This window comes from Salarias fasciatus, chromosome 19 (assembly GCF_902148845.1).
Source record: "Salarias fasciatus chromosome 19, fSalaFa1.1, whole genome shotgun sequence".
NCBI lineage: Eukaryota > Metazoa > Chordata > Actinopteri > Blenniiformes > Blenniidae > Salarias > Salarias fasciatus.
In genome coordinates this window covers 8,875,466-8,899,826 of record NC_043763.1, presented here as the reverse complement: position 1 = coordinate 8,899,826, position 24,361 = coordinate 8,875,466, and the positions used below count along the sequence as shown (strand labels likewise).

Sequence of the window (24,361 nt, the reverse complement as noted above, 5' to 3'; positions counted from 1 at the left end):
TATGTTGCAAACCGAAGCACTTGTAAGTCGAGGCCACACTTTGTAGAAAGTCTCGGCGGCCCGCGGAAAGGAGATGATCATCCTGCAGTCGCAAAGCTGAAATCTGAGATGAGCGTGTTCAATATATACCAGAAAATGTTTACGGTCATGTGGGATGGATGGATAATTATGCACAACAACAGTTTTGGACATTAATGTGAGTCATTCTATCTCAAAAAATTACATTAAAGGTATTCATTTTTGATGATTGAAATTAAAATTATATATATATTTGTTTTCAAATATATAAATATATCATAGTATCATTAACCTGACATTGAAAACAAATCTGAGAGTGAAGCAATCAGCATAATTGGCAAACGACATAGATTTAAGCATAGGTTCTGTCATGTTTTGGTCCTCTGAAAAATAAGAAGATGGGACATGAACGAAGAAACAAACTCAAATCATACTAACAAAAGGTATTCTGAGTACAAAAAATAGTGCAAAACCCACATAACTGCTCTTCTGAATGGGTTTGTCTCAGTAGTATACAGCAGAGTACATTAAAATCAGCCATCGAACAGTGAAGGGTTTGATTCCAAAATGCTGCATATCCATCTTGGAAAACATTTTTTTTTTTTTTTTTTTTGGTGTGGCTGATAGTGTACACAGTAATACTCTGAAATAAATGCAATTTGATCTAAACCTATGCAGTCTTCATTTCCACACACAGTTGAATTGAATTTCTTTGGTGGATATCTCATTTTGGAGTGAAACTCTTCAGACGTACAGCAGTTCAGGACAGTGATGAGGGTGTCGTGCCCGCCAGAAGAAGCGCAGCCAATCCGCCACTCCCCTCCCCCCGGGAAAACACACAAGCACAGCAGACTTCTCGACTTTAAAAGTGCCTTCAAATCATCCTGACTAACTCTTAACAATTTGGAGAAAAAAAAAAAAGAAAAAAAAATCAAGACAACTTTGTGAAATTAAGCAACTCTTTGGTGTCAGAAAAGAACATGGCTGCAAGCGTACAGTATGTCACATTAGCCTGAACCTGCACTGTCAGATTTGTGTCCAGCTGTCCCGCTATTTACAACATTTGGCAGCAATCTGGACTGACAAAGTCTTGTTTCTCTGTTGTTTTGTTTTGTTTTTTTTTTTTAAATAAAAAGACCAGCAGATAATGCTCCTATATTGACACAAATAGCAGCAATATCCCCATGGAAAACAAACCGAAAAATTACAATAGCGATCTAGTTAATCACATTGAAAAACACTGTCAAGCAAAACCCCAAAAAAAAACCTCAAAAAAGACCTATTGTAACACACTGCATCTATGTAGTATTATAAACAGTGGCGCCCATACACATATTCCTGAATATATGTATGTTCACAAACACACAGATATACATAGGTAGAGGTTAGCATATTACGCGTCATGAGGCGAAAGGCAGAGGAGAAACCGTTTTTAAGTAAATGATTCAGAGAGAGAGAGAGATGACCGGCGGCACCGTGCGGCGCGCACACACAGACACACACACACTGCGTGGCGCCCGGTCATTTCTACTGGCAGCTACAGATACAAAGACAGCATTATCACTTCCATTGTGCTGTAAAGAGACACATGCTTATTTTTTTTTCTCTGCACATTGGAAAAAAAACGAGACAAAGAGAGAGAAAAAAAAATCAGCTACAAAAGAATGTCAAAAATAAATCAAGTGATCATGTATTAATAGATCTTTGTCACAGAAAACTAAAACTTTTAACCAAAATATACATTTATGCTAGATCTATTAAAGGACAATCTTCGCCTTGCCCCAAACGCGCCGTCCTTCTCTTACATGACTTTGCTACAACCCCTTGAAAGCTTGAAGAATAAAAAGATCTTCAGGAGTTTTCCAGTGTATCAACTCATGTTTTCTGACAGGTCAATGTAAACTCTTCATTGAGGGGGTAAACATGTTACGCACTTCTTTGTGCAATTTTTTTTTTTGACCGAAAAAAAGACGCACAAAAAGAAAAAAAGTAATGCCCAACAAATACACTTAGTTTACCTCCTATCTATTACGCTGCTTCAATAAATAATTCAAATGAGGGAAATCAACTGAAAAGAAAAGAAAAAAAAAAACTCCAGCTGTCGGTCTCACCTAAAACAACTTGAATGCAAAAATGCTGTAAAAGTTATGGTCGGTGATGAACTAGTGTACTACCAGCCCTTATTCGATGAGAGGCAATAGATTCATCATCTCCTTGTCCTTCACTTGCTTTTACTGCTTTAAGTGCTTGAAAAAGGCCCTTTCTGGACAAAAAAAAAACAGAAAAGAAAAAAGACAAACTGACTGACGACGGACTGAAGACAAACTTCCAAAAATAATTTAGACAAACGCGAATCCTTCATTGATTAAATCGGTTCTTCACAACCTGACTTCTTCACTGACTTGATTACTTCTGAAGGACATAAAGGGGGGGTTTGGGGGAGGGGGGGGTCATCAGACTTTTCTCCTCGTTTCAAGTTCACCGTTTGGCAGACACCATAAAGGGCAGAAAAAAAGGAAAACGAAGAACTGCAGTCAGGCCACCACTAGTACATTTTTTGCAGATTTGTCTTTCCTCTTTCAGAACAGAACAGCAACGTGTGTAGATATATAGCTTTATATATTTATATATATATATTTATATATGAGACATATACGAGTGCATGATGGGTATGAAAGGTCCGCTCTCTCCTGGTTGCTCTCAGGTGAAAGTGAAGGAGAGACTCCTTACGACCTTCTCTTCGTCCATTTCTGCCCGTGTCCACTGGCTAGTGTCTACTCTGCAGCAGTCCTCTGGTGACTGAGGTAACAGAGTGGTGATATTGTGCTGAGGGGGACGATTAAAAAAAAAAAAAAAAAAGCATGATTCTGTTGAACAGAAGCCCCCCCACCCCCCGGTGGAGAGAAATCGAGAAGAGAAGAAGAGGGACCTGCAGCTCCTTAGAGATACTGTGCGTGATTAGAGAGTCCGCTGCTCCCCACGCTGTCATCAGAGCTGGTACCACTTCTTATCTTTGTACTTCACCATCATCTGGGGAGGGGGGGGAAGAGGAAAGTTCAGTTAGAATGACACAGAACCGAAGCTGTGAGTGTTTCTTCTGATCTGGAGTCCGTACATCGTGAGCATGTTTGGAGAAGGACTCTGCGCTGGCCATCATGGCCGCCGTCCTCTCCTCCAGCTCGCCCAGCTTCTGCCCCCTCTCGTCCAGGGCTATCCTGGCCCGGGCCAGGTCGCCCACCACGCCCGACGCCGCTCCCTTCATGCCCTCCATGCTGCCCGGGCCGGGGATGTGCTGCGCCAGGGTGCGGGACGCCTTGCCGGCGGCCGTTTCACCGACTGGCAGAGAGAAAAATACACAAACATTTTACAAATTTTAAACAAACGCAAAGGAAAGAACTATCTTCGTCACATCCATCACACTCACAGAGATCTTCTCTGTCCAGAGACTGAGCTCCTCCCCCGAAAAGGCCTTTGAAGAAACCTCTGTTTGGAGCCTCTGGAGTCTCCACAGGGGTGAAAAGCTCACTGAGCATCTCCTGAGGAAGAAACAGTCGTCAGCACATCTACACTGGTTACTCCTCATGAAACGTTCTTTTAACTATTTAATAGTCTTTCCAATATGTTTAAGAGCAGCTTTATCTCCCTCAAATGAACATCTGCGCTTTGCCAGTGCACTTTTTCTCAAAACACCGACACAGAAACGAGCACAAATCTTCACAGTGGGCGGTAATCCCATGTCCCATTTGCATGGACTCTGATTGGATCATCAAAGGGTTACAGCACCTTCTCTAAACCCGCTGTAATTTCAATCAGACAAGGCCAATCTCCTCAGAGCTAATCTAATCATTACTCACAGTCCATATTTCTGCTGCTAATTGTTTTTTTTTCTCTTTTTCTTCTTCAAATAGCCCACATTCCTGCTTGCTGTTGGAAAGCGGCTGTAAAGCAGAATGTCGGCCAAATTTGACTCTAATAGCTATCAGGAAAAAGAAATAATGTTTTGATTGAAGAAACCTTCACAGTTGAATTCGCTGAAGGACTTGAAGGGTTTCTGACCTGCAGGTTGTCGCAGGTCTCCTGGCTGTAGGTGATCCTCTGGATCTCAGTGGGGGAGGTGAGGTACAGCGCCTGGCCCAGGTTCGAGAAGCAGAACGTTCTGGCTATCCGCATGTCTGTTAACGGCAGGTAGTTCAGATCCAGCAGAGGCCGTAGGCTGGGCAAACTGCGGCGAGGAGAAGAGCGGAGAGCGTAACGTCAGGCTGCAGTTGGATTCAGATATGGGCGGAGTCGGGTGCGCGGCGATACCTCAGGGTCATGATGTGCCCGTTGGCGCAGAAGCAGGCGATGCAGTTGGTTCCGGCCATCTGCACGACGTCCGCCCGCAGCACGAAGGACGTCTCCGTGATGTTGTGTTTGTACAGGCGGGTCTGAGAGGGCAGGGCCAACACTTTGGCCTGCTTCTCCGAGCACACCACGGCGAACTGGGTGTCCTGGCCCTCCTGCGAGGCGGGCGGGGAGGCCGGCCTGCGCCTCCGGACCTTCTCCTTCTCTTCATCCGAGGCGTTGGGGTCGTACCACGACTCGTAGGGAGGGGGCAGCAGAGCTCCAGTGAAGTCCAGCAGCGCCATGGTTAAAACGCCTCCTTTGAGCCTGACCATCGTGCCTGCAAGGTTCAGAGTGTCACTTCAAATTGGAAAGGAGCTGGTCAGAAAACGATCGAATTCTGATAATCTGCAGGTATCCTTTGTCACACCATGTTTTCTCGGGCTTCTTACCACAGGAGGCGATGCCGAGCGACTGCTGCAGCCTCTGGTCCCCGGCCGGCGGCAGGCTGAGGGCCACCGTCATGACGGAGCCCTGCGTGGTTCCCACCAGCAGGCAGGGGCCGACCTGGCCGTCCGTCTTCCGGGGGAAGCTCTCGCAGAAGTGAAAGGACGAGATGGCCTCCCGGGATTCTCTGTCGATGCTGGTGACGCTGGAGCTGCGCGAGCGCGTGAAGGAGTTATCCTTGGCGTCTAGACAAGCAGGGTCAGGCGGGAAAAGAAAGAAAGAGAGGAGAATGAGGAAGTGATTGGTGTCGGATGCGAGCGGCACGGCGGCGAGCGCCTTTCAGAGCAAAACAACAAGCTCGGGTCACGGGTTAGGGCAACGATCTGCGGGCAAAAAGCTTCACAGAGGAGACCTTCCTTTACATTCATGTCATTGAGGAGGACGACCCGGAGCGAACACAAAGCAAAACATCTGTCTTTTTTTTTTTTCTTTTTTCCCTCAACATTGAGAAGGTCTTGCATAATCTTCCAATTTCTTTATCTGCAATTTTATCAACAAATGTCTCAATGTGGAAAAAAAAAGAAAAAGAAAAGCTGAAGGACGGCTCCAACTCCCGAGGAAGAAGTGGCATTTAAGGGAGCAGGAATTATTAATGCCGACGGCAATGAGGACGAGGGATCCCAACAGAAACACACACAGATCTGAGACACAGGGAGCCAGAAAACGCCGCCCCATCCGGCGAGCTTCTTCACAAGCAAGAAACTGTAAACGGGGGGGTGGGGGGGGGGGGGGGGGGGGGGGGGACGTGAGAGTTTTAACAGTGGAGCCAGCAGAGCTTCCCCGAGGAGAACGAGAGGCGGTCGCTGTGAGAGGGTTAGTGTCACACGTTAATCATCTCTGGCCACAAAGCCTCGGTGTGGGGTGAGAAGGGAAGAGGGTTAGTACCAGTTATCTCACTTCAGCTCAAGTCAGACCACGGCTGGTCCACTCACAGCAGTTGGGGGCTGATATAGTTCTACAGATGCCCCCCTTCCGGCTCATCATGGCCGCCGTCCTGACTTCTCTCTGACTATTAATGCGCTTTTTACATGTCAGAGGGCGCCTTCCTGGGACCCTCCCCGCTGCTCCCAATGCAAACAGAAAGAGTGTTCGTCTCAACTTTACAAGCAGAAAAATACCACGACACCACTGCTCTCACACTGACACACACACACACACACACACACACACGGCTCAACGACAGGATGCACTCTAAAAAGACTGAAGACCGAGCACAAAGAGGAGGCTTCAGACAAGAGGAAACACCTGCAAGAAAACACAGGAGTTCTCAGAAAGTCTAAAAGTGGCTGGGTTGTGCTTACCCTGGTCTGGCTTTTGCTCACCAGAGGAGCTAATTTTCCGAGACATCTTGGCTGTAACAGAAACAAACACCCCTGTTTTATGAGGAAAGAGCGACATATTCTGAACAACAGTCACATTAGATCGCAAGCAGGGACTCTGGAATTATTCAAATCATTTCATTTTATTCCCCCTGCTCATGTAAACAATCATAACTTCTACTTAGGAGTGGCGCCACTAACTGCAGGACAACTGTTGGGGACCTTTTCTTTGGCTGGGTTTGGATAAAGTTTTGCCTCTTTAAACATATCGTTAACCAAAACACAAAATTAATTTGGTAAATATACATAAAATTAAAGCCATGGTTGTGTTTGATGAGATGAGCAATGCAAATACACGTACACATACTAATCAATACATATATCTGAAAAAAAAAATAGTATGAAAAAGATGCAACCTATTTATTAATAACCTCTTTACATGTTTTTAACTAGTTTAGGGTTGAGAGGAGCTGACCCCAGCTGACTCAGATAAAGGCAGGGCACAGCGATAAACACACTCCCACACAAACACTCCCGGCTACAGGCAATCTGAAGTCACCAATTAAAGCCAAACGCATGTTTTTGGACCGAGGAATGAAGCCGGGGTGCCCGGAGAAAACCCACGCAGACACATGAAGGACTCTTTCTCTTGATTTTCTCTTTCCACTACACCACCTTCTTCAGGAAATCTGCATATTTACTGAATTAAAATGATGATTTACTGCTCTTTGATGCAAATACAAGCCCTACTGGAAGTAATTTGAGCATTACACACAATATCTGAGTCGACATCGACACAATTACTACGGCATAAACTCATATCGTGCAATCACAAACAAAGGAGAGCAAATAGATTCGAGCTCATCTCAAATAAAACTGCACCTTCTTGTTGCAAGCCAGCCTTACTGTAAAGCATTTTGCTTTCAAAGCGACTGGGAGCGGTCGTGGTTATTGCGTTTCATTACGCTGCTCGTCACCGGCAGCGCTGCCATTTCGGAGGGTCCCCAAAAGTTGCCGCTTACAGTCTGCGAGCACTCTGCAGGAAAACCGCGTGAATACCAATGAGAGGCATCACAGACAATTAAAGGAGTCTGTAATGTCAAACAAAGCAAGAGTCAGCTGGGAAAACAAGGTAATTACAATTCAGTTATGCAAAAAGAGTAGGTGGAGAGATTTAAAAAAAAATATATAAAAAAAAAATAAGAGTATAGCCAAACATTTCAGCGCTGAACTGAAACCCTGCAATCAGAAACAGACAAAGATTTGAAGAGGAATGAGATTTGTTTGGGTGGTTAGACGTTAGTGCTGCAAAGATTGAGGTAGAAGGCAGATTTTCTATGCTGTTGTATCTTTAAAAGTAGATCGCTTTCAGTATTTCTTTCCAATTCGGCTCATCCGTGTAAAAACGGCATCATGACACAAACATGCATAGAAAATCTCAGCTCTTAATTGAAAAGATGTCCTGACATGCATTTGATAACGAATCTTGATTGATTTCATAAATCCTCAATTAAAAAACACCCCCACAATTTGAATTATTAACCACAATTGCGTTTCTGTACAGATAATCAGGCATTCACTGGCGAAAGACACACAGGCTGGAGGAGGATTAAGGCACGGTTGGGTTAGGACGCCGTCAGTCAGAGGAAAAGAGCGAGTGATCGCGGAGTATACATTCAGTGGATACACTACCAAAGTCATTGGCAACCGTCTTGGAAAAGCGTCTGCTTTTGAACTTCACTGGAAATGAGGTTAAAGATACACATCAGATGAATTCGGCTAGCTCACACACACTCGGTGACATTTCCACATACAGTACCCTTCTCTATGAAGTTTTGCTTTCGATCGTCGTCTGAATTGCAGGGTGAGGTGGATCCTACGTGGTGAAGAGCAGCGATTAAAACAGATGGGTTTGCAAATTATCGATCACGACCCGGGAGGACGGGCGGATCGGCTGGCCCCGCCCCCGAATCACAATCCCTGCACTCCCAACCCGAGGGGGGCAGGGATGAGTGGGCAGCCGGGTCAGTGTGAAACCGACAGAGACGTACCTGAAGTGGGCGATTTGCAGCGGTCCTCTGAGGCGTTGGACCCGTCGTTGGAGTCACACAGCGCTGCGGGAGCCACAGAAAGCGGTGATTAAAATTACAGCGGAAATAGTCCCTCTCTGGAGTAGCTCTTCCTAAAGATGTGCTTCCTACAGCGAACACGGAATTAATTAAGGTTCGGCTTTTAGAGCAGAGGTGAGGGATCCTGGTCCTGGAGGGGCCACAGTTCTGCATACTGTCGACGTCTCCCTGCTCGGAGGCAGCTCTATCTCAAGCATCTTTGAGGTCTACAAATCCTTTACTATATTGGTAGGATGTACCCAGTATTATTTCTCCTTCCTCTCATCTGGATTGCAGGTTGAAGCTGCTGTAACCCGACATGGCTCCAGTCTGCAGACAGCCAATAATTAGCCGCTCGTTACAATCAAGCGCCGGAGCGGAGAGACGTGACGGAGACGTGCAGGACGGTTCCCCCTTCACGAACAGGACTCACACCTGTGTTTGAACAAAGGCGAGGGGAGCTACTCACACAATGTAGTAAACAAGGCCGCTCAGATTAGGAACAAATCGGTTGACTCAGTCTTGTTTATCTAGTGCGGCAGGTGGTTGGGTTTAAAGACGCACTTCCTGGTTTTGTGATGTCTCAAATCGGCCTTCCCACATCAGTCCTGATGCTAAAATAGAAAGTCTTTCTCTCTTTTTTTTTCACACCAAAACCAAGGAGTGAATCTTCAAGAGATCAAACACAGGTTGAGAGGGAAACGGTGGCACAGTGGGGGGAGGAGAAAAGATCGAGACGCAGCATGACTTACTGAAGTGAGATGAACGCAGTTTTTTCACAGACTCAGAATACATGTTAGACAGTCTGGACATGCAAGACGCCACAGGTGGAATGTCTTTACCCAAATCACAGGAAACAAGAGTAAGAGACAAAAAAAAAAAAAAGACTGGAGATCGTAAGTGCAAACGAGAAGACAGTATTGAGTCTCAGTGGCCTGCTGCTCGATTTTGTGACAGTAAAAAGGAGCATTTATCAATAATTCTTGCAGTTTGAGTGAATTCGGTTTTATTTTGAGGCGAGCATCAGACTACTGAGACTGAAAAGAATGAATATAAACAGTGAGCGACAGGAGGATTTGACAACAACAGACAGACGAAAGACACCGCATTAACAGGCGTGGAAAAAAAGAGTGAGAGCATCATTTGGTCGGCGAGAGAAAAAGATAAGACGACCAGCAGAGCGGCTCTGATGCAGCATCCGCTCAGACTGCATGGATCACCAACATGCATGCTGGACTGTCTTTGCTGCGTCCAAGTGAACAGATGGAGAATCTGTCAGCGATGCCCCCTGTTGAGGGAGAGGAGCTACTGCAGGGGGCGGCGCTCACGGCGCGAAGCCGGGGCGGCTGCCAAGTGCCGGCGCTGCCTCCCTGACCCGCCGGGCTCAGCGACACAGGAAAATGAAGGCTGCCGCGAATACGTGGAGCATCGACTGATCGGCGGAGCGCGGCTCACCTCCGGAGGGCTGCCGGGCTTTACGCGGGGAGCGGGGCTGCCCCTGGTAGGGGTCGGACGGGCTGTACAGCTCTGAAGTCCCCATGTTGAGAAGCAGGGTTTTCTGGAGGTAGTCCACCACAGCCAGGCCGCTGCTGTTTCCAAACACAACGCTGGAAGACAAGCGGGGCGACACAACTCAGAGCTGTGGTTTAGACTGGCTTTTACTCCCATCCCCCCCCCTCTCCTCACGCATGCACATTTACCACGACAGAGGAAAGATCCTCCACAACAAGAGTGGGCAGGAAAATGACGCAACATGTCAAAAAAAGAAAACACGGAGCGCGCTGGCCACGGAGACTTACAGGCCGTAGGAGGAATTGATTGCCAGGCTGGTGATCGGCTGAGGTGGCTCCCCGCTCACCCACACCAGCTGGACCACCAGCTCCACCTGGTAGCCGGGAGACTGCTTCAGCGGGGAGCTCCGCACCCTGCAGACGCACGGCGGGAGGAAACAACAGGGACCGCTTTACAACCGAATGAATTAGCATCATTAGAGTGAGACACAAACAGAATAACGGGGTCTTTGATCCAGCCACTCCGTCTCTCCTTCCTTCTTACAGCTTTTGAATGATTTTTAAGAATGTTTATTTTGTTTGTGCAGTGATAAAAGAGTGGGAGACGGACTGGAAGGGCTTCCTTTTCGCATCAGTGCGTCAGTCTGTTCCATAGCAGCCTGAGTCCAATTAAGACTTTCACGAAAAGCAAGGCCAGAGAACATGAAAGTTCGTACTGTAGACAGGGTATATTGTCTCGGGGTCCATCAGAAGAGTTGCTGCCTGTGGAGGGCTGAGTGGGAGGCTCTGCCTCCTGAGGGCTGGAGGAAGCGCCGGGGGTGGGCAGGGTGGGGGTCTGATCCCCTCCCGGATCAGGGGAGTCCACATCGCTGAACTCGCACTGCATCCGCACCTCCAGAAGCTAAACAAAGGCAGAAGAAACGCAGTGATCAAACATGTATGATTCCAGATTTCCAATTCCAATTTTTAAAAAAAAATTACAAGCTGCTAGGGAAGAAAAAGAAAACACTGGCTGCTCTCTTACGATATTTGTAGCTGTAATAGTCTTTTAAAGCACTTTCTTTAAAACATTTGCAAGCTGAACAATGTTTTCCTCTTTTGATTTCAGGAGGTAAAATTTCTCAACAAGTGAAATCGATGTATATTCTTCCTCTAAAAGTCAAACAGACAGACTCAAGGACAGCCTTTGCAAAAGGAAAAGAATCAAGATCAACACCTGACCTGATCTGACTGGCTGCCTCATGTGACGTTGGGTCGCGTGCAAAGAACACTGCTCACTTCATACACAATTTCTTATCTTCAGTGATAATTTCGGGCTTTTTTTGGCATCAATGTGAAAAGCAATCAAGTAATTTAGTAATTATTGTTATGACTGTGTAATAACAGTTAAGACTCATCGTGAGGGATCAAGTTACTGAAGCATAAACTGTCTCCATTCCTTTAAGAAGAAACAGGCTCCAAAATCAAAAAAAAAATCTTAGAATTTAAAGAATGTCAAATATTGAACGACCAATTTGAACGCTGCAGTTCGACTGTGAACAAACCTGAACAACCTCCGTGGTGACTTCCTGTTTGCTGAACCTGTAGATGATAACGTGAGCGGAGACTCCGGCCACACACAGCATCCTGCTCTCGGGACACCAGGACAGCGTCTGGATGGCGAACGGGTCCTCGTCCACGATATCCGTGCTGGGCTTCTCCTCCTTCCCGCGAGCCCTCTCAAACACCTTGGCAGTCTTCAGCTTGTACAGCACTTGGAGCATTACTTCAGGAAAGAAATGATCATGATGAGTCACTGCTGGCTATCAATGCAAAAAGAAATCTTATATAAAAAAATGTAATAAATAACTGAAAAGAAAGCTACTCACATGCAGAAGCGTCCCAAAATTTGATTGATCCATCAGCATGTCTGTTTTCAGGAGAAGAACGAACATAAAAAAATTCAATTTTTTCATGTCTGCTAAACATAAATTGTCTAATATAAGAATGATCCATTTAATAAAGTTAACACTAACCCAGTGATTATGATTTCTGGGTAACTCTGTGTGCCTTGACCCCAGTTTCCTCCACTAACAGGCCATTCCTGTCAAAATACCACAGCACATGTATTAACATACTGAATCTTCCACTTCAACTGATCTAAATTCAGATCGCATTTCACTTACCTTCTTGCTGTAACCTTGTCTCTTTTGCCGGCTGCCGACGGAGTAAAGTGCAGGAATGAGTTCAGCGGGGCAGTCGGCGAAGTACTCCACACAGGTCACCGGCGACTCGTGGATAGTTAGAGGATACGGATTCTCAAATATGGGATACCTGTCAAAGCAATCAAGCACAGCTTTTACTTAAACTGCAAGCTTAGTATCCATCATGTATCGGTAAATTTGACATTGCACCAATCTGCCAACGGTGACTTATTTTAGAAAAGGTGGTCTGCATCATCAAGAGCACAAAAAACATGGAAAAGTCTATTATTTCAAGAAGGTGTTGATTAAGTGGTTATGAAACTGCTAACTTATTTAAAAAAAAAAGGCAAATGCTGAAGAAAATCGGGCACAAAGTATTTTGTATAATAATTGCAGTCAACGGAGTGTGACGGCCCCATGGCGTTGTAAAAGCAGCCTGTGTGGGCGTTGGGTAATGTTTATCACAGGTGTTGCGGGTCCCCGGTTGGTGATCAGGCATCTAAAAAGAGCTGACTGCTGATTTCAGCCTCTTTCCTTCCAGAGGGGCTTTTTCTCCTTCCTGGTGGCACGTCTTGTTTCTTTGATTTAACCCTTTTTACTCCGATCCTTCAATGAGTAAGTGGACAGTTCAAAAGCTACGGCGAGTCATTACGAGGGCCGAGGAAACCGAGGAAGGGAGCTGAATATTTACCCAATCTGTCCCAGGTCTATTACAACTAAATCCTTCTCAAGGAGGACCACCACCGCATAAGGCTCCTGAAAGTCTGGCAAAAAAAACAAAAACGAAACACAGCAGCTCAATATTCAAGTGAAATCAGAATGTTTTGCATTTCATCTCATTTCGTCTGTGCTGCAGCTCACCGTTAGGGTACGGAGTTTCACACAGCGTGAGGAAGTCTACGATGGGATAGTCCATCTCCAGGACAGCGGTGCTCTTCCCATGCATCACCGTCAGACAGGCTCTCCTCCCCACCGTGTCGTAGGACAGTCCTCCAGACAGGACCATGAACGGGTCCCTGGGTCCATGAAAACACACACACACTTTAATTGCCCGTTCAATAAAATTGGGTTTGATGAGCAGGATTTAAAAAAAAAAAAAGAAAGTGGTCTAATCAGTGGTAGATGGGCAAAGAGGGACGCCGAGTGTTACAGTTGTGCTTTTCTCTGGAGATTATTTGGCCCCATTTCAAGAGGATCGTTAATGGGAGGAGACAACTTTTTAATTAAAATGACAACTATATTAATCCCCGTCCTCAAATACCTGAGGAAAAAAAAAAAAAACGGAGGAAATAATTGACTTCGTGTCAGTGCAACTGATCGTCTTGATGCCACGTTTTCCAGGAAACGTTACCGACGACTAACCACAACGTAACACCCACAACGTCCGTTACGGCGCAAACCCTTTTATGTAGCAATCGCAACAATTAAAAAAGAACAGTATTTCCAGTTCTTTGGCATAAGGACGTTGCCAGCAAGACTGGTTTGTCGGATCCATGCAGAAAAACAGGAAAGGCCGCTTCGAGTGCAGGATATAGAAAGAGACCGGGATCGGTGAAGACACAGGATGGGTGGAGACTTGCCAGTGTCACACTCACCCAGCCCTTGTTGTTTTGTACTCCACTTTCAGGATAGGCTTGCATGGTTCTGGCTTTTTTCCATCCTTAGGCTGCTTTCCTATTGGAGGTCAAACGGGAGAAGAAAAAAAAAACAGTTTTAAATTGCATATGCACACATATGGTCACACCTTGACAATTGGAGGAAGTGGAACGAAGCGGGCTTCACGTTTCCCCTGTTTATTACACCTCTGCTCTTGTATGTAAACAATGCATAACGGCTCCTACCGTGTGGCGTGATGATCTGCGCGGCCTTGGCCGGAGCCCGTACATTCCACGTGGTCAAAGTGCCGTCGGAGTGGCTGCAAACGAACTGCTTCCCCTCGTGGTGCCAGGCCACCGAGTGGATCGCCTGGAAAACACACCACTTGTTTGATCTACGAATCACACCGGCAGCCAAAGAGGGAAGTTAGTAACGTCTTACCTCATCATAATTGTAGCGGTAGTCAGCTTTTTTGGACTTCAGATCCCACAACACCACTACGCCGCACTCGAATCCAATCAGGAGCTGCAATAACAGGAGAAGCGGAGCGCGGCTCGGCTGACTGCTCTGGAAGCAACATTTAGTACACAAACTGCAGCTGTGGCTGGCTTCACATGGCAGCATGAAAACTTTGGATTATTTATGCCATCCCGGTCTGAAGCTGGAATATTTAAGGGGCGGATCGTCTTCTATAATGCATGATGAAGCTTTATCTAACCAGTCCACAAAACACAGCGCGATATGCTGAATAAAAGACGACCTGGTTCTAAGTTGAGAGGTTCCTGTCGCCCGGTTAAATCTGATTTATTCCAATCAAGTGAATCCATTATCACAAACCGTATTTAAAGCAGTCAGTCTTTTTAACTTTACTTTTATCAGTCATTTCTAATAAGTATTATTCAACAAAAACACTTGGCTTTTCTTTCTTGACACCAAACGCTGATGTTTCATTGACGTTTTAATTAGCTAAAAATGATGGGCTCCCATTCTTCACAGTAGCTGCACACGTATCGACATTGTGCCACTGAACTGGGGAAGAAGAAAAAAACCCAAGAGAAAACAAGAACTGGAAAATTCTTTCACATCTCAGGGTAGAAGCGTATCTGCTTCGTCCAGGCTGCATGGCGTTTGGGGTTACCTTGCCCTCGTCCATGGGGTTATCACTGATGTGGACGACGGGCCCCGGGTGCGTCTTGGTGGATCTGCGACAGGAAACAGCAAAGAAATGTAAGAATATTTAGTTTGAGTAAAAATAATTCCTAGCTGATGAGTAAAATGTATCTGAAATACGTTACGTGGATTTTAGGGGGAATAACAGAATTCAGAAGCCATTAGGGGAGTTGTCAAAACATCCGAATTGATCTTTTGTTGTGGATATAAAGAGAGAGGATGAAAATGTGCATCAGCGCAGCAGAGAGAGAGAGGCATGACACATCAGAGGGAGAAGGGTCACATGAGGGTCTATGAGAGATTATGGTGTGCGGAGACGGGATCACCGTGGCAACAAGAGCACGGGCCGTGGAGGAAGTGGAGGTCTGGCCTGGAGAAAGTGTTGCTGCCTCTGAATGTGGTCTGGCTCCGCTGACTAATGACCTCATGGCTGCCGATGAGTCGATACAGTCAGAGATGTCGCAGTGAATAAAAAGGCTGCGACGCACCGGGACGTAAACTCCGACCGGCGATCACCGCAAACCTGGAGCGCGTCCAATCCCACGACCTGCTTCATTATGCAACTATCACGCTCAAAGTATGAATAAGAACCTAGAACGCCTTTCAAAGAGTTTCAGCCAGACGTATTTGTTCTATCTGGAGATATTAGATCCACGCGTGGTTCATGCTTTAATTGCGCTGCACCAGAGTTTGCTTGGAAATCATCCAGAGCGTGTGCCTCAGTGGTTTGTTTGTCTGGCACACAGACCGAGCTTCAGATGGCAGCGAATCGCATTTTATCTCATTTACATGAATGGACCGCACAATGAGAGCAACTGTACTGAAGTTATTCCAGCTCAAACTAGAGGCCACTTGTTGTGCGGCTCCCCGTTCCAAACCCAAACCGGTCAACAAAGTGGAAACGTTTATTTCTTTTCATCGATTCATTCTGCTAAACCAAAAGCCCAACATACAGCGCAAAAACGTGACTGACTTTTTACCATACGAGTTGACAAAGCTGAAGTGAACATTTTCCAGATAAATTCCAATTTTTGAGAAAAAAAACCTCAATATTCAGAGTTATAACCAGTCTGGTTGAACTGGGATCAAATGGGGCTGCCTGTGGCCTGGACTAGAAAGTGATTCTGACACCTGGATAATTAAAAGTGTCTACAACAAATGTCTTCATCGATTCATTGTGCCGCGTGATTAATGCGTCACTCGCCCTGTCACACAGCCCCTGACGTGCCACTTTGCTCGGTTTTTTTCCTTCCTTAACCCATACAGGGGTTGATTAAAAAAATAGAGAGGTCATCTCTGAGGGTAAAAAGCACTAAATGATTTAGAAAAAAAAAACAGAGTGCGTTGGACAGAGCAAAGCAGAGTGGGTGAGACTTCCAACGGTGAGGCAACGCTTCAGAAAAGGAGAACGCGTGACATGATTTGCAGAACTTAAAATGACACGGCATGAAACATGAGGACCAAAGTGTGAGGAAACGGTCGTGAAAGGAGAAGGTGTGCAGGGAGGCTGGCCCCCTCCTCCGTGAAATTTTAATTTCGCACCACATCTTCTCTTCTCTTTCCATCTCCGCAATCACACGGGGGGGAAATCATTCCCCTCCGCTCGTCTGTTACTGAGAGTTTTAACTAAGCGGACGGCGTACTTCGCTTCGACACTTTCAACACCCAGATCTAAAACAGTCATTTATCCGATTTCGCTAGAAGCCTCTCTCACACACACACACACACAGATATACACACACACCTCTGTGCTCAACAGCCAATTTAACCTGCCAGTCACTGTCTGAAATCAATTTTTTAGCTGACCCGCTCGCCTGCTGGAGAAATTACTGGAAAAGAACAACTCCTACTGACTTTTCTTTCTCTTATTTCTCACAATATAATCACCCGCTGAGAGTTTCTGCATTCACGGCAATCATAATAGCTTAAATAATAAATACACTGTTGGGGTAAACATGTATATGAGATGCTGCTTGTTTTTCTTGCCTTCTTGCTTTGGCAAAGCGTCTCTTTTTTTTCTCCAGTTTGATCAGATCACCTGATAGATGCTTTCAATTCAAACAAAATGTTAAATCAACTATGAAAAGTGACACCCTTTTTTAATCTTTTCCTAAAATCCATTGAGCACTGTACTTAATTTAGACACTCTTTTCAGCAAAAAAATGTATAATATGTGTAATTTCATGATTTCTAACATATTTTAAATTGCGTAAATGTCACATATTGACTTTGAAGCAGTGATAACATCCTTAGATAACACTCTGGGGTGTAGTATTTCAAGGAATGAGCTATAAATGTTCGACTCAATACGTGGTATCAGGCACTGCAAGGCTAACATAACCAAGACACACAAAATTGAATTTTACCTACGTTTGACCCCTGACATGTTATATTGGACATCCCACAGGTAGCGCAGCCAAACATCTGACGCTGCAAAATAAAATACAGAAAAACTCCCTGTGATCTTTTACACGGTGCGATCACATGGGAGGAGAGGTCGCCGCCGGGGGTCATCAAGTGGGCACTTCCTATCAGAGGTGTTCCGTTAAATCAGGCTGCAAAACACCTCCAGAAGTCTCCACAGCGAGTCCTGGCACGGCACAATCGCCACCTCCGCTGCCGCCCTCGCACTGATCGGAGCTGCGGTATTCTCGGCCAGCGGGACACGCGCTGTATCTCGCGGACGCAGGCGTCCACATTCCTCCCGCAACCTCAAAGTTTCCTGGTGGAGTGTCAACCCGCACGAGTGCGCGGGGGAGATATGCAAACGAGTAAAGGAGGAGGATGAGGAGGGGGGGTTGTGAAATCCAGACTTACAGTTCGATGGCTTTGTTCCACATAATAACGTAGCCTGAGAGAGTGAAGGACTCCACGTTGACGATGTGGATGTTTCCCCTTTCCGTGCCGATGTACAGCCATTTGCTCTGGAAGGGCAGGTGGCAGTACGTGATTCTGCAAGAGATCGGGACCCGTCAGCCCCCAGTCCCAGTCTCAGTCCCATCACAGGGGCCACCCCGCGTCCCCTCACCACGCCGGTCCAAACTGGGAGGGGAGGCAAGTGACTAAGATTTAATTACAAAGGCCGTGCGCTGTGTCACACTAATGAAGCCGGACTATATATAGATCGGCGGGGAGGAACGGCAGAGTGGATCCTGCTGTCTTTCCTCAACTGGGAGGAAGACGCATCCAGTCATAACAACACATGTCCAATGTCCAGCTGAGTCGCTCAGCTTAGCTTCAATTCTTTATGTAAAAGTCAGTAAATTAAGCAGAAGTAGAAAGATTAGTAGCCAAATGGTTACACAAATTTAAAAATAATGATTTATCTCACTTGTATTTATGCAACATCTTCATTACATCTTTAGGTTTTTATTCAAATTAGAAACATCCAGATAAAAGAGCATCTTCCTCCAATTATTTGATGCAATTTTAGTGGAGTTTAATGAGTTATTCAGTTGTTATAAAACACATACAGCTCAGCTAATGTGTCAAAGCAACACTACAACAACGCAGCTATATGTTAATTACTACCCCTCGAGCATCACTTCAGCTTACTACACTCTTTACTCGTTAATGACTAATTTGGCGTTTTTATTGTTCATCAATAAAAATGTCCTCATTACAGGCCCATGCATACAATTCTTGTCATTTATTATTGCTAAAATTGCACTTTTCCACTGACTTATTTAAAAGTCGATGTCAGATTCATCATCAAATATTTATTTCTACATGCTTTTACAGTGTATTGAACCACATTGAAGTTCAAATTAAACATTCAAAGCAGCACATCACTGAGAAGCATCATGTAATCAAACTGGTGCGTGAAGGGTTGAAATATTTGATCAGGGTTGAAGTTAATCACAATTTTTGACCCCAAAAATATTAATTTGTATTGTTTTTGGCAGTTTTTTGGGGAACCTTGTCTGAATGAATTAAGACAGTCATTTTTCACATTATTATATTGTTTTATTGGAAAACTAGAAAGTGTCCATAGTAGGCAAACCTGAGGGTTTAGCGCTTTCAAGATAACATAAATGTGATAAAATATTTACTGTTCAAAGTAAAATGAAAAAAATGAATTTTTAATTGCGGTAACAAGTAAAGTAGCCCCCCTGCTGTTAAATTAAGTAACCTGCAGCTGTAATGAAACGCTGATCGTCCATAATCTGCAGCGTGTTACTGTACCTCTCCTTGTTAAACTTGAGCGAATGCAGGATCGCTGGGATTTTTTGCCTCAGGTTCCACAGGTGGATGCTGTCGTCAGCTAAGGCACTCACCAGCGCCCCCTGTGGCGAAAAAAAAAAAAAAAAAAACTGATTATCATTCAGAAAAAATACTGGAGCTTGAGAAGTTTTTTTGATTTTACTGCATTATTGGCATACAAGTATGGTGTCGTCACAGAAACACACATTCAACCGACCTCGTTGATCAGGAACTGGAGCTGGATGACCGCCGCGCCGCTCTCGTGCTGACAGTAGCACTCCACGCCCGCTCGGCCAAAGCTGGAAGTTCAGTCAAGGACAACTGGAAAGAAATTCTTAGGGAGCGTGAGGCCGATGCTTTACATTGTGAACCTGTGAGTTTCAATATCTTATAAAATATTTTTCCTTCCCAACAAGAGGGAAGCTGACATTTTAAATTTGCAATCTTTAAAAGGACAGCAGCTGGAACATGAAGCAAACCGAACGGGCGAGTTATAAATAAAACCAGTGGGCCCGGTCTTCCTTATTTATTCACATGCGTCAGCCGGTGTGACGGCAGCATGATTAACTTCACTCTCACTTCGCGCTGTTAACTTCAGGCAGGAGAACTAAGTCGGTTCTACACTGAAGGCACTCCAACAGCACGGATGTTAACCAAAAAAAAAAAAAAAAAAAAAATGTTGTGTCTACAGTGGAGCGCTGCTGCCACGTGGACGCCACAGCCTGGGAAAGCAGCCACATAACTGGAGGAGAGGCCCTGAAGTGAGAGGTTTCATGAGGGGAGCGTCTCTCCGGCAGCGTGTGATCGCGCTCACAGAGCCATCATGACTTAACAGCGCGGGATCTAATCAGCCAATCTCTCTACGGAGACAAAAAGGTGTACTGTTTCTCCACGGTCGCGTCAAAGAGGAGCTCCTCGCCGTCTAAGTCCGTCTTTCAGCTGAGACGGCATAATGGCCCCGAACAGGATTAAAACCAAGCTGTGATCAAACAATCCCTCGGCGCCTTAAACAAACTAAGGCGGGGTTTCAGGAGACGGCTTCGGGACGGCCTCACCAGCGGGCATCTCGCGTTGATGACGGACAGACTTTTAGACTTCCAGTTGGCGCCAGGCGCGGGCCGCTGGCAACTGAACTCTGGTTCACTCATAACCTTTCGGTCCAGTTTTAGCTCCCGGCCTCACCGATTCTACGCAGTGTTTATCAGAATTATTAATGGATTTCATGTCTCCACAGGTCCACAACTGAGGAGGAAGAGTCATTAGGTCTGTTTGGAGCCCTCTGGATGCTCAAATCCAATGCCGCTGTGTATTTGTGTCATTATAATGCAGCAGAATCACTTTGTCTCAGTAAAAACGAGGCGCAGCTTCTTTCCTTCTCATCCTTGTTTGAGCATTATCCCCATCAGCGTATGCAATAGTAGAGGTGTCCAGACTCCGAGCTGGTTCTGCTGTAATGTAGGTTAATGGCACTGCTGAGCAAAGCGACTTTCTGGGCTAGCAGGAAATTACCAAGTCAGACCTCAAAACAAGATTTTATCACTGCTGTGAGCAAGTCAAGGCATTTTTTTAAGACTTCCTTCCACGCATTAGGAGGCATGAAAAGCCTCCGCTGTGATCAGAGAAGCTCCAGAAAAAAAACTATTTAACAATACATATTGCTTTCTAACATCTAAGACTCTATGGGGCAGTATTTATTTTTACAACATTTACCAAACAGAAGGCATTTCAGGAACTGTAAAAAAAAATAAAAATAATAATAATAACTGACTTCATTATGGGGAAGAAACTTGTCACATAGCCTGAGTAAATCATTTCAATTTAAGATCACACGAGACACAGACGCCAAACATTCTGCTCTGTCAAGCTTTGTAACGATTTCCTCTCTGTTCCTGAGAGTCTTCAGACATCTCACACTTCAGTCACAATGTCTGAACGTCAACACTTCCCCATTCAGGAAAGCATGGTGGTTCACCACATCTCAGCATCAGCAGCTTTTCTCCTCACAAAGCCGGCAGTTACCACAGCTGTGTCTCACATCAGGCTGCACTTTCTGTTTTCTGTGAGGTGAGTTTACATGTTCTTCCTGCCTGTGCATTGGCTTTCACCCAGAGTTGTGGTTCTAAATAGTCTTTTCTCTTTGTGTTTGTCCTGTCATGGACCGGCGAGCTGTCCAGGATTTGCTATAAAAGATAAATGGATCGATGGATGGAAATACATCGAAAACCTTCCTCTTACTAAAATAATTGTAATCGGTGACAAAATATCCATATTTTATAGATTTAAGTGCAAAAATTGAATCAGGGAGAGGGAGGAAATGTGAGGCTGTGTTTGAAAAGTTCAAGATCTTTCCTTTCACCACAATCCCAAAGAGTTTTCTCTCACCAAAGCATGATGTATGATTGATTTTCAGGGTTCAAAACAAGCACTGGACAGAGCGGTGGAACTGTCTACAGTAACACGCTGATTAAAACACTGTAGTAGAGACAGATCTTGTAAAAGCAGACATTTATTGCTTGTAGACACCTCATTGAGCTTCTGTCTACTGAGCTGTGGCAGCGTTTCCAAACTCCAGGGGCAATGAGGTGGATCGATAAAGCCCGTCCTTTGATAAATGGACCAATTGCCTGAATGACAGTAATCCCATCAGCTCCACCTTGCACATTAGGACAACATGGAAGGAGTGCACGCGCGTGTGTGTGTGTGTTCTCCGGGAGTTGCGCCGAGAAAATAAAACACTCTCTTAATCTGGAGAGTGGATAAAGACGAGGATGGGAGCGCTTCTAATAAAAATCTAAACAAAGCAGATGGACCTCCTGAAGCGGGGCGTCGGGACAAAGAGCAACTTGGATGTGCATGAATCAAGTCGACGTGACGTCTGAAAGTGCTAAATCCAGAGGTTCCCGCCGCTGCTATGACTTGTTTAGATAAACAAATCTAAAACTGACTTCCTACTGCCTGCACACTCACTCTGTGGCAGCTTGGCTGTGTGTTGTTGTGTAAGTCCAGCGATGTTTACAGAACATGTGAAGTGGCGTTCTGGCACTGGGTGGGCAGTACAGTTGATGAGGCTGGCTCCTCGGCATATGGCAGCGGGGCTGTTCATGCTACTGCAGATACGCCGCTAATGAGCCCGGGTGCTCCAGAAGAGGAACGCTGCCGGCTGCACACAAACACTCCTTCACCAGGAATCCACCTCCAAGACCCCCCCCCCACTGCAGTCTGGATTCTCGTTTCGTTTGGATGACAAAAGGGCAAAAGTGATGGCATAGCGGGTGATTTCTCCAGAACGCTCGGTCACATGATGCTTGCAGAAGCAATTCCAGGAAGTCAGGCTCCTGACCCAGGGGTTGTGTTGTTAGTGTGTACATGTGTGCATATAAAAAATAGGAATGTGTAAAAAAAAAAAAAAAAAAAACAGTTGAGTCACACAGGCTTAACTTTCTTTTTTATCATGTGGGAGAAAATAAAAGGATACAGCCTTAAAGCTCCGGTCTGAGTCCCAATGGCCAGGATTTTCTGTACGGGGTCAAAAGCCATCGAGGATGGTTGATATGGGAAGCCATGACGCACAGTCTGCAGGAAAGAGCAGAATTTATATCAGACCTCCTCTCAGCTAATCAATCATCTCCTACACAGTTAAGCTGGCATTAGCAGAGGGAAAAAACCCATCATAATCTCCTTCATACGTAATCCATCAATGTGGAAAATTAGTCTCATTATGAAAATAAATTAGATAAGGTATAAACATTAGTGCAAATGCAGACTGGGATGGTTTCCTAATAACTGCCTGACGTGTGTGTGTGTGTGTGTGTGTAAACGCAGCCCTACAGAGCGGCGATAAATCAATCTCCATCCGTCCAGAGGCTGATATTCGCCTGCAGCATCATTGATAGCACCTTTCAGTAGGACAGCCACCAAAATATTATCATCATCGGGCATCTGTAACTCAATTGTTTCAGGTCGGTAAGCTTGCCCAGCCATCCGTGCGCTCCGTGCAGCTTGCAGCAGGATTATGTAACAGGTAATGCCCCTGCCCCGTAACCTGGGACCTGACCTGTTCTGCTCCCAGCGGGGGCCGGGGGGGGGCTGGTGGGCCGGCCCCCTCCGGGAGCTTTCCACACATCTCAGGGAAAACCTTCGCAGTTGGACCTGAGAGCCAGCATGACTCAACCGGGCATGATTCAAAATTTAGCAACAGGAAATCTCACATGATTAGACTGCCAGGTTGGGATTTAAAGCATGGGTGTGATTTCAGGATGGTGCATCCAAACCCTTTCTCTTAACATTACAGCAAAGGCAATTATGGAGGACAAATCTCACTAAACCACAACACAACAACAACAAAAATGCAAACAAAACAAAAAAAAAGCCAAACATCTTATTAGAAATATTCTTGAGAAATCACATTTTCAGTCTAGTTTGTCTTTGTGTCCCAAACCTAAAATGAAATCACTGCACTCTGACACTTGAGTTGGAGTGTGGATGTTGCCCCCTCTCCTCAGGAAGGGATCTGTTCACGGCCAGTATGGAGAGGAGGAGTTATCCCTGCCACGGGCATGTGAGTGTTGTATTGTAAGATTATGAGCTGATTATGTGAGCTGGCTGACTTGAGAAACTGAGACTTGGCTGGAGAAAAGCCACAGGACACGAGCCTGCACGAGAGCTTCGAACTGATCCCCCCCCCCATTAACTTGTGATTTCGATATTAAGACTTTAGATGTGGTGTGATTTGGGGGATGTGGATGTGTGTGTGTGTGTGCGGAGTGATTTCCATCCCAATGAGAGGAGGCAGCAGCTCTGATGGAGATGAAAACAACGCCAGTGTTTGGTCACGCTGCTGTCATCTGACTGCCAGGGTGCAAAAGCACCCGGGATTTTCGTATCATTATTATTTTTTTCTAGTATTATTATTATTATTAATCGCAGAAACCCACCTTGCAAAGCTGGAAATGCTCCGACTGGAGAGTCTCCTGGACAACGTCGTTTTGACTGGGAGTACCCGGCTGAGCAGCGGAGGAGGAGGAGGACGAAGAAGCGGCTGTCAAGCCGTCCAGCACCTTCCTAATGTTAAACTTCTTCATTTTCCCCCGGCACTAACAGACGCGATGGTTGAGAAAAACAGATCGAGCGAGCCAGCCACCATAAATCGGATAGAGGGGGGTAGCTGCTAGCTAGTTAGCCCGGAATAACGCACAGTTAATATCCTCCTGTCTACATCTCACATGTTACGGAGGGTGTTTCGAGCGCACTCTCCAAAACCACCCGTCCCGCGATCATTGATTTAACGAGTCCTTCCCGATATGAGTGTCAATCGTCCATTTATGTGGCCGGCTCCGGTGTTATTCGATCCGGATCAATCGTTTCCGTGAGCAGTTCCCCCAGCAGCAGTCAGGCTCAGCGGGTAGCAGGCAGCTCGGCTACGG

General features: G+C 45.6%; 1 protein-coding gene across 6 annotated transcripts; it reads right to left on the bottom strand.

Moving 5' to 3' along the window:
- Nucleotides 1-595: 595 nt before the first annotated feature.
- stxbp5b (syntaxin binding protein 5b (tomosyn)) lies at nucleotides 596-24,361 on the bottom strand. Of its 6 annotated transcripts, none has more exons than XM_030116460.1 (29): nucleotides 23,873-24,361; nucleotides 22,414-22,511; nucleotides 19,156-19,237; nucleotides 18,921-19,021; nucleotides 17,553-17,687; nucleotides 14,704-14,767; nucleotides 14,007-14,090; nucleotides 13,811-13,934; nucleotides 13,565-13,643; nucleotides 12,831-12,985; nucleotides 12,661-12,733; nucleotides 11,952-12,099; nucleotides 11,802-11,869; nucleotides 11,655-11,695; nucleotides 11,331-11,551; nucleotides 10,503-10,687; nucleotides 10,075-10,200; nucleotides 9,731-9,882; nucleotides 9,028-9,111; nucleotides 8,219-8,281; nucleotides 7,987-8,043; nucleotides 7,860-7,907; nucleotides 6,150-6,200; nucleotides 4,794-5,033; nucleotides 4,324-4,681; nucleotides 4,075-4,240; nucleotides 3,443-3,554; nucleotides 3,134-3,354; nucleotides 596-3,048 (listed from the first exon to the last, which is right to left on the bottom strand). In XM_030116460.1, exons 1-29 carry the CDS (start codon nucleotides 24,017-24,019, stop codon nucleotides 3,007-3,009), a joined length of 3,525 nt encoding a protein of 1,174 aa, XP_029972320.1. In that variant the 5' UTR covers nucleotides 24,020-24,361; the 3' UTR covers nucleotides 596-3,006. The 6 variants fall into 6 exon arrangements, with proteins under 6 accessions (XP_029972320.1, XP_029972315.1, XP_029972317.1 ...); XM_030116455.1 differs by lacking the exon at nucleotides 9,028-9,111 and adding an exon at nucleotides 5,781-5,909; XM_030116457.1 differs by lacking the exon at nucleotides 9,028-9,111.